We start from the raw sequence: 10,760 nt of genomic DNA on the forward strand, positions 1-10,760 counted from the left end.
CGAATGTTCTACATGACAATTCAAGAGTCGTACAAGTATATTTAATTCATATGCTACTTGTTTATCAGGATGGATATCCCAAACTTTGCACACAACCAAGATATAGTGGGTAGTCAAATTCCAAAGAATTGAAATCTTTAACATTAGATACTAATGAGAAATTATTTGTCTACAAGTAACTAAAAACCATATTGTTGAAATTCAAGATGGTGAGATTCATAGCGTGTCCAATGAACCCTATCTTCTTACGCCATATGTGCATTCAACTGAAACTAAGATGATCTGGCCGTCTTGGGTATAGGTAGTTGAGCTAAACCTAGCTCCTTAACGTACCAGACCTAACCCTACGAACGCTCTGCTCAATGACAAAGTCATCAATTTTCTCACCAGCCTCCTATGCCTCATACCAACGAATGCATCTCCTTTTGTGAAAAATAACATAAGAAAGTTATAATTGTGTACTTAAAATAAAATATATTATTTTTAAGAAAGTTAAAGTTATAATTGAACTTACATATTGTTGCTCAGATCCCTCAATCCCCTTGTACTGGGACTAATGACTGAATCAAAATTGCTTAACATTGGAGTAATTTGTAACCTATACATTTAAAAGTACACATGTATTTAAATGTATTAAAATAGTAATACATTTTAAAGAAAACATGCTCTAATTTAAATATATATCATATCTTCTCTGATACACATAAAACTTTTTGATCTCGTATCATGTCAAACCATTTGTTTGCTAATATTTTCGATATTTACTTGTGGATATCTCTTAACAAAAAAAATTTAGACTTTGAAGCACAACTCGTAAAAAGCTAATTACGTGGAATTTCTCCTCTAAATGTGTTCGCATGTAGCCACTACCAGTCCTCAAGGAAACCCCTCTATAAAGAGTCGATAGTATCGTGAGGTAATCTCATACTCTCTAGGTGCTCATGCATGGTAGTCTGGTTCTCTCAAAATGCCAAGCCCCATATATAATACATGACAACTCGTGCCACTACATCACTTTAAATATCCAAATCAAACTTCTCCTTCAAAAAAAAGAGTAAAATTATTATCAAACTTAACGTTGTAAGCTATTGAAAATTAAAGGAAAAAATCTAATTGAGTAATTTACAATATTTAGCGTAATACAGGAATACCTAGAAGCTAACTGATCATCAGTGTAGGATTTAAATGTATCTGCCTTTACCTCCTGCGGATTTCTAAGGATATGGGCCACTCAATGAGTGAAAAGTCTATAGCGTCTCGATGCCCTCCTATATGAATCTCTAAACTTCACGAGATCCTCCTACTAAGCCCTCTCATAATATCATCTACCCTAGAGCCTTATCGGGTGCATATTCACCTCTTTGGCGAGGATATGAATGGAAACGATGTAGATGGAGTGGGTGTGGTAGCCTAGGTGGTATAATATTAGATAAACCTGCATAATATGTTTATAATGTCAATAATATTATTTCAAATAATAGTAAAACCAACTTTATTTCTCAAGGACAATTATTCAAATTCATTGTTGTCTAACTACGTTATATTTCTTCATTAGCTTTCTTTTCCACTTGTTCGACCGCTTCTTTTTCTTTTGCTTCCTCTTAATCTTTATCGTTCTTGTCTTCTACCTCAACTTCGTCTTCTTCATTTACATCCTCTTCATTATATATCTGCATCTTCTACTATTTGTACATTTATATGATCTGGAGGAACCTCTAACCTTGTCAATGGCCAAACATCATCGTCCACCTGGACAACATGGAGAATTTGACAACTCCTATTGGTAGGCAGTCATTTGTTTAGATATTGATAACTATTGGTCTAACACATCAAACACATTTATCATAATCACATTATGAACTATGCGTCACAGACCACTATTTTTAGGGTCTCCATGTAATAAACCTAATTCTATTCGAAATGTCAATGCAGTCGTCGTTGCACCATGTCTGCGAGATATTAACATTGCTAAAGCAGTCAGTAGACTTAAAACCTTGTTTAATATTGCTTATATCAAACCACTTGCACTTGAGCATATAACAAAATTATTGCCCAATTACTATAGTAAAATTACATAAATTACGTCCCCATAATAGTCAAGATAATTTTGTTTCTAATGCCCCTTTATAGTGACGTTGTTAGTTTGAGTCTTACGATTTGCCTCAAGTTGCTCACTGTGGATGTGTATGCCTTTAACAATATAACTCGTGTATTGCTACTAGATATAGGTCCCATTCCAAAATGGTGAATATTACTGTTTATTTCATGTTGGCCACAAACTTCTAGAATTTTAACTTGTGATAAATTAGATGACATCAAGAATATTAGCATGCAATAAACTCTGCAATCATGAGTGGCTATACCTGTCATATCGTTGGTTCAGGTTGGTTCTACCCTCATTTTAGAAAACTTCTTTGTGTTCATTGTGCAACATAAAAACAAATAAAAATAAAAATCATACTCGATAACTAACCTAGAAGATGAATTCGTTAAATACTTATTAGATGTATTGTTCTTTGATCTGATTGTAATTATTTAGTACAACCCACAACTTGTTATACAAGTTCAAGTCAAGGATTAATTCGTTTCTTCTAATTAGTTCATGGGAAGTATGGGCAAAAACTGAGATTTTTTCCTTTAGGTAGTCGACATTTTCATCAGAATTCTAATACGTTCGATTAAAAATCTTATTTCAACATCTCTAAGAACATTGATTAAAATATCAAAACTTCGTCGTTATTATACATGTCTGCAAAGAACCATCCAGACAAGCTCTATTTTGAACCATTATTTTCAAATTACAAAGAAACCTCTCAAGTAAATACTTCCATTGATATTGTATCGGACCACTCAATAGTGCTTCTTGAGGTACATGAACTATCAAATAAACCAATACATAAAAAAACCACCACAATATCTTAATTTATTTTTTAGAAGCTAAAAGTTGTCATTTTGTCACCCTCACTTGTAATAGTTTTTTAAACATATCATAACAAACCTAAAAAAAGATGTCAAACCTTCTCCTTTTGGCAGCAAATGGATGTACTTATCAACCAAAACACTAATAAGTTTTTTTTGCTTGCAGTTTCTATTCCAAAAATACATATATAAATGCCCCCAAAATTTCAAGGGTAGGCTTCTAAAGTTATTTGTTTTATCATCTTTTAAGTCCTATCTCTTCATAAATTAAAGGGAATTTCCCTAAAATACCCATTTAAAATAAATTAATTTCAAAAACACTGACGTCATCAAAATATTTCTAAAACTACCCAACTTTGACCGGTCAAATGCTATGTGTGCAGTCAAAAGCGACACGTAAGCTTTGATTGCTTATGTGTCGACAAGTCATCAGAGCAATAACATAAATCGACACATCGTCCGACACGTCATTATTTTACCACGTCATCTGCCACATAAGCTGCCACGTCATTAAATAAAAAAATTGAATAATTTTTTTAAAAAATTCAAAAAATAAGATACATGTTTTATTACCTAATATCTACAATATTGGTCATTTATCTTTGGGAAAAGTAATAAATTTTATGTCTCAAAGCCAAAAATAGAAAAAACCAAAATTTTTAATAATTTATATTACTTAAAAGTAATTTGGTTTGTAAATTAATTATTTGACAAATAAAATTTTAACATTCTACTTAAAATCATGATAAATCTAATAAAAACCTATTGAAATGAAAATAATATGATTAATCATGTTAACATATTAATTAATATATTATTAAATTATTTTCAAGCAAGTATTTTTAAACAAAATCATCACTATTTATAAAGAGAGGCTTTTTTTACTTGCATATGGAGAAAAGAATATTTATAAAATGAAATTTATTGGATAAATAATATAAGGGTAAATTAATAAATATTTACAAAATATTAATATTTTTATTTATGTTACTTTTTTATAACAGAATAAAATAGTAAAATAAATAATTATTTATAATTACCACCCTTAGCGAATCGAGCCTGCAGATTGAAAAGGGTTTAGCAAAGTCTATGAAGGTTAAAAAATTGAACAGAACAATAGACCGGATTCCGTCGTTATTAAGGATCGAAAAACGTCAATGCAATACAATACTATTCATCCATTTGAACTGCCATGACTGATCTCATCACATTTGCAAGTTAGGCTAGTTGGGTTAATTGAATAAAAAAACAATGCATTCCATTCAGAAACAGAACCCAATCCACTGTTATTCACAAAAAAAATTAATACAGTAATTAGATTCAAGAGGGGAGAGGAGAAGAATAATGAGAAGCGGGGGGGGTGCTGTTGGGGGCGTTGAGGGCCATGTCGAGCGGCGACAGCAAGAGAGCGAGCGGTAGCAGGGGAGCGAGAGGCCGAGGCCGAGGCCGAGCGGCGGCAGTAGGAGAGCGAACGGCTGAGGCCGAGTGGTGGCAACAGGAGAGTGAGCGGCCAAGGCCGAGCGGCGGCAGTGGTTAGAGGAGAGGGGGCGAGAGGAGACGCGAGGAGAAAGATTGAGGAAGAGAGATTTTTGAGAAAAAAAATACAAGTGAGGGCTTACGTGGAACGATATGTATATGAATTTTTTATTTTTTTAAAAAAATATTTATTTTTTATTTAATGACATGGCAGATTATGCGTGTCGCTTTTGACCGCACACATAGGCATTTGACCGGTCAAAGTTGGATAGTTTTACAAATATTTTGATGACGTTGGTGTTTTTAAAAATAATTTATTTTAAATGGGTATTTTGGTTAAATTCCCTAAATTAAATTCTCACTTCCATGAAAAGCCTAGTAGCTATCACCCACATCTGGTACTAAATTTTATCTATCTTAGTATAATTGAGCTAAGAAATCTTTATGGAGGCATTGATGGTTAAGAGCTTCTGCTGGCAGACAACAGAGATCATCGTTTGAGTCCAGTATTGAAGAAAGTCGAGGTTAATATGAATTTTTAATGTCGGCTTCCGTGTTCAGTTGAACTCTTTCTGTAATTTAAAATTGGGATATTTAAAAAATACCCAAAAATCTTTAAAATATTCGCAAGAATACGGATTTCAATCCCAAACAAGCTTTTTTATTTCAGTATTTTTCTAAATGACCCTTTAAAATATTTCGTTAGACAATAATGGCGGCTGCTGGTCCTTCTATCATTGATGTAGCTTTTCAACCCTTTCAACCCATTTCTCTTATTTAAGCTCAGGAACTGCTCTTAGTACTCCTCGTGCTGTCCATGGCTGCTTGAATCTCTGAAAACAGACTGATCAGAGAGACAGCTTACAGAAGGCCGATGGAGAATACCTGTGTGGTAGCTTCTTCTGTTGGGTCTACTTCAGCCATGGAGGTGGAGACGCCGGAAAAGCCTAGGGGGAGGAATAAGTATGCCACTGCATCCACCATGCTAGCTTCCATGACTTCCATTCTTCTGGGTTATGGTGAGTTCACCTTTAGAGTCAGAGAAATGGGTATAAATGAGTTTCTGTTCTTTGCGTTGTATCGAAGATGGAAGATAAGCTTTTTCTTTGGCTTCTGTTTTTTATGAATTTTTCGTCTTTTGTTCTTCAGATATTGGAGTGATGAGTGGAGCGGCGATATTCATCAAAGATGATTTGAAAATCAGCGACGTACAAGTGGAAATCATAGTGGGAATCCTCGACGTCTACGCTCTGATCGGATCGGCAGCCGCCGGGAGGACGTCGGATTGGATAGGCCGGCGGTACACCATCGTCTTCTCCGCCATCATCTTCTTCGTGGGTGCACTTCTGATGGGCTTCGCGACCAATTACGCTTTTCTGATGGTGGGAAGATTCGTCGCAGGAATCGGCGTCGGATATGCTCTGATGATCGCTCCCGTGTACACGGCTGAGCTCTCGCCCGCGTCAACCAGAGGCTTCCTCACATCACTCCCTGAAATCTTCATCAACGTCGGGATTCTGCTCGGTTATGTCTCGAACTACGGGTTCGCAAAGCTCCCGGAGAACCTCAGCTGGCGGATGATGCTCGGCTTCGGTGCAATCCCAGCCGTCTTCCTCGCCGTCGGCGTACTAGCCATGCCTGAGTCGCCTCGGTGGCTCGTAATGCAAGGCCGTCTCGGAGACGCCAGACTAGTTCTAAACAAGACCTCGGACACCAAGGAGGAAGCAGAGTGCCGGCTGAGAGACATCAAAGAAGCCGCCGGAATACCAGAAAATTACACCGAAGACGTGGTTGAAGTCCCGCAGCGCAACCGCGCCGGGAAGGGAGTGTGGAAGGAGCTGCTATGGAAACCAACCCCTGCCGTTCGCCGCATCCTCATAGCCGGCGTCGGTATCCATTTCTTCCAACAGTCGTCCGGCATCGATTCCGTCGTCCTCTACAGTCCGCGCATCTTCAAAAAAGCAGGAATCAAAGGCAACGACGCTCTCTTGGGCGCAACCGTGGCTGTCGGATTCACCAAGACGATGTTCATCTTGGTGGCAACTTTTCTGTTGGACAGAGTCGGAAGACGGCCGCTCCTCCTCACCAGCGTCGCCGGTATGATCGTCTCCCTCGTCGGTCTGGGATTTGGACTAACTATCATCGATCACTACCACGAAGAGAGGATTGTATGGGCGATCGTCATCTGCATCGGCTCCATCCTTGCGTACGTTTCCTTCTTCTCCATCGGGCTGGGACCCATCTCCTGGGTCTACAGCTCGGAGATTTTCCCGCTCAGACTGAGGGCACAGGGGGCCAGCATGGGAGTGGCGATGAACAGGGTGACGAGCGGGGTCATCGCCATGACCTTCCTTTCGCTTTACAAGGCCATTACGATCGGCGGCAGCTTCTTTCTCTACGCTGGTTTTGCTGCTGTTGCATGGGTCTTCTTCTACACCTTCTTCCCTGAAACTCGAGGACGGACACTAGAAGAAATGCAGACCCTGTTTGAGAAACCTGTTTTTAGATCCAGAGGGACGAAAGAAGGAAGAAGCCACGATGAGGTTCAGTCAAGCAATGTACATGAACAGCGATAAAATTCTCTTAAAGTTCGTATAATCGTCAGGTTTAGCTTAATTTACGGTTAAATCAACAACAAGGCAAGATTGGAAATGCCGACAGAATACTTATCGTTGTCATGGAAAGATTAATTAGTTTTTTTTCTACGTGATAATCAAATCCAACACCAGGCATATTTTACTAGTTTGTCGCTTTCATACTCTCTAGGAGCTCATGCATGGTAGTCTAGTTCTCTCAAAATGTCAAGCCCCATATATAATACATGACAACTCCTGCCACTACATCACTTTAGATATCCAAATCAAACTTCTCCTTCCAAAAAAAGAGTAACAAAAAATATTATCAAATTTAACGTTGTAAGCTAGTGAAAATTAAAGGAAAAAATCTAATTGAGTAATTTAAAATACTTAGCTTAATACAGGTATACCAAGAAGCTAACTGATGATCAGTGTAGGATTTAAATGTATCTGCCTTTACCTCCTTGTGATTTCTAGGGATATGGCCCATTCAATGAGTGAAAAGTCTATAACATCTCGATGCCCTCCTATATGAATCTCTAAACTTCGGGAGATCCTCCTACTAAGCCCTCTCATAATATCATCCACTCTAGAGCCTTATCGGGTGCATACTCACCTCTTTGGCGAGGATATGAATGGAAATGATGTGGATGGAGAGGGTGTGGTAGCCTAGGTGGACGAGGTGGTATAATATTAGATAAACCTGCATAATATATTTATAATGCCAATAATATTATTTCAAATAATTGTAACACCAACTTTATTTCTCAAGGACTATTATTCAAATTCATTGTTGTCTAACTACGTTATATTTCTTCATTAGCTTTCTTCTCCGCTTGTTCGACCTCTTCTTTTTCTTTTGTTTCCTCTTATTCTTTATCGTACTTGTCTTCTACCTCAACTTCGTCTTCTTCGTTTACATTCTCTTCATTATATATCTTCACCTTCTACTATTTGTACATTTATATGATCTGGAGGAACCTCTAACCTTGTCAATGGCCAAACATCATCGTCTACCTGGACAACATGGAGAATTTGACAACTCCTATTGGTAGGCTATCATTTATTTAGATATTGATAATTATTGCTCTAACACATCAAACACATTTCTCATAATCACATTATGAACTATGCGTCACGGACCACTATTTTTAGGGTCTCCATGTAATAAACCTAATTCGATTTGAAATGTCAATGCAAAAGGGTCGTCTTTGCACCATGTCTACAAGATATTAACATTGCTAAAGCTATCAATTGTCTTAAAACCTTGTTTACTCTTGCTTATATCAAACCACTTGCACTTGAGCATATAAAAAAATTATTGCCCAAGTACTATAGTTCGATTACATAAATTACGACCCCATGATAGTCAAGGTAATTATGTTTCTTATACCCCTTTATACTGATGTTGTTATTTTGAGTCTTACGATTTGCCTCAACTTGCTCACTGTAGATGTGTATGACTTTAACAATATAACTCGTGTATTGCTACTAGATATAGGACCCATTCCAAAATGGTGAATATTACTGTTTATTTTAAGTTGGCCACAAACTACTAGAGTTTTAACTTGAAATAAATTAGATGACATCAAGAATATTAACATGCAACAAATTCTACAATCATGAGTGGCTATACCTGTCATATTGTTGGTTCGGGTTGATTTTACCCTCATTTTGGAAAACTTCTTTGTGTTCATTGTGCAACATAAATAAAAATAAAAATAAAAATCATACTCGATAACTAACCTAGAAGATGAATTCGTTAAGTACTTATTAGATGTATTGTTCTTTGATATGATTTTAATTATTTAGTACAACCCACAACTTGTTATACAAGTTCAAGTCAAGGATTAATTCGTTTCTTCTACTTAGTTCACGGGAAGTATGGGCAAAAACTGAGATTTTTTCCTTTAGGTAGTCAATATTTCCATCATTATTCTAATACATTCGATTAAAAATCTTGTTTCAACATCTCTAAGTACATTGATTAAAATATCAAAAGTTCGTCGTTAATAAACATGTCTACAAAGAACCATCCAGACAAGCTCTATTTTGAACCATTATTTTCAAATTACAATGAAACCTCTCAAGCGAATACTTCCGTTGTTATAGTATCGGACTACTCAATAGTGCTTCTTGAGGTACATGAACTGTCAAATAAACCAATACATAAAAAAATCACTGCATTATCTTAATTTATTTTCTAGAAGCTACGAGTTGTCGTTTTGTCACCCTTACTTCTAATAGTTTTTTAAACAAATCATAACAAGCCTAAAATAAGATGTCAAATCTTCTCCTTTTGGCAGCAAATGGATGTACTTATCACCCAAAACACTAATAATTTTTTTTTTTTGGGCTTGCATTAACTATTCCAAAAATACATATATAAATGCTCTAAATTTTTCAAGTGAAAGCTTCTAAAGTTATTTGTATTATAATAAGAGAGATTCTTTTAATCTAGTATCATCTTTGAAGTCCCATCTCTTCTTAAATTAATTTCTCACTTCCATGAAAAGCTACTAAAGTGTGTATAATTCTTACTTATATATGAATAATTTCAAGAGTATGTATATATATATATATATATATATCCCATATATAAAGCCTCATAGCTATCACCCAACATGTAATAGAATTTGGCATATGAAAAATCATATTTCTGATTTCAACTCTCCTAACTAATTGCACATGAAATAAATGAAGATTTTTTTATTTCGGTATTATTTTAAATGACCCTTTAAAATATTTCGTTAGACAATAATGGCGGCTAATGGTAGAACCCTTTCAACCCCATTTCTCTTATTTAAGCTTAGGAGCTGCTCTTAGTACTCCTCGTGCTGTCCATGGCTGCTTGAATCTCTGAATACAGACTGATCAGAGAGACAGCTTACCGAAGGCCGATGGAGAATAACTGTGTGGCAGCTTCTTCTGTTGGGTCTACTTCGGCCATGGAGGTGGAGAAGCCGGAGAAGCCTAGGGGGAGGAATAAGTATGCCACTGCATCCACCATGCTAGCTTCCATGACTTCCATTCTTCTGGGTTATGGTGAGTTCACCTTTAGTCGCAGAGAAATGGGTATAAATGGGTTTCTGTTCTTTGCGTTGTATCGAAGATGGAAGATAAGCTTTTTCTTTGGCTTCTGTTTTTGATGAATTTTTCGTATTTTGTACTTCAGATATTGGAGTGATGAGTGGAGCAGCGATATTCATCAAAGATGATTTGAAAATCAGCGACGTACAAGTGGAAATCATAGTGGGAATCCTCGCCGTCTACGCTCTGATCGGATCGGCAGCCGCCGGGAGGACGTCGGATTGGATAGGCCGGCGGTACACCATCGTCTTCGCCGCCATCATCTTCTTCGTGGGTGCACTTCTGATGGGCTTCGCGACCAATTACGCTTTTTTGATGGTGGGAAGATTCGTTGCCGGAATCGGCGTCGGATATGCTCTGGTGATCGCTCCCCTGTACACGGCTGAGGTCTCGCCCGCGTCATCCAGAGGCTTCCTCACATCACTCCCTGAAATCTTCATCAACTTCGGGATTCTACTCGGTTATGTCTCGAACTACGGTTCGCAAAGCTCCCGGAGAACCTCAGCTGGCGGATGATGCTCGGCGTCGGTGCTATCCCAGCCGTCTTCCTCGCTGTCGGCGTATTCGCCATGCCTGAGTCGCCACGGTGGCTCGTAATGCAAGGCCGTCTCGGAGACGCCAGACTAGTTCTAAACAAGACCTCGGACACCAAGGAGGAAGCAGAGTGCCGGCTGAGCGACATCAAAGAAGCCGCCGGAA

The 10,760-nt window shown here is 37.6% G+C and overlaps 1 protein-coding gene across 1 annotated transcript; it reads left to right on the top strand.

The window, feature by feature from the left end:
- Positions 1 to 2,792: 2,792 nt before the first annotated feature.
- On the top strand, positions 2,793 to 6,971 carry LOC137952676 (polyol transporter 5-like). The gene is made up of 3 exons (XM_068799741.1): positions 2,793 to 2,821; positions 5,311 to 5,414; positions 5,545 to 6,971. The coding sequence occupies exons 2-3, from the start codon at positions 5,318 to 5,320 to the stop codon at positions 6,969 to 6,971; spliced, it is 1,524 nt and encodes a 507-aa protein (XP_068655842.1). The 5' UTR covers positions 2,793 to 2,821; positions 5,311 to 5,317.
- The last annotated feature ends 3,789 nt before the right edge of the window (positions 6,972 to 10,760 follow it).

This window comes from Aristolochia californica, unplaced genomic scaffold (genome assembly GCF_029961685.1).
Source record: "Aristolochia californica isolate CCGP_79_NKW_82.1479 unplaced genomic scaffold, dmAriCali1.0.hap1 SCAF_16, whole genome shotgun sequence".
NCBI lineage: Eukaryota > Viridiplantae > Streptophyta > Magnoliopsida > Piperales > Aristolochiaceae > Aristolochia > Aristolochia californica.

What these genes read in the sequence shown, in the direction of transcription:
- LOC137952676 (XM_068799741.1), top strand. Translation starts at nt 5,318, where the DNA reads ATGGAGGTGGAGACGCCGGAAAAGCCTAGGGGGAGGAATAAGTATGCC. An exon ending in TTCCATTCTTCTGGGTTATG is followed by an intron (nt 5,415 to 5,544) that starts GTGAGTTCACCT and finishes TTTGTTCTTCAG; the next exon opens with ATATTGGAGTGATGAGTGGA.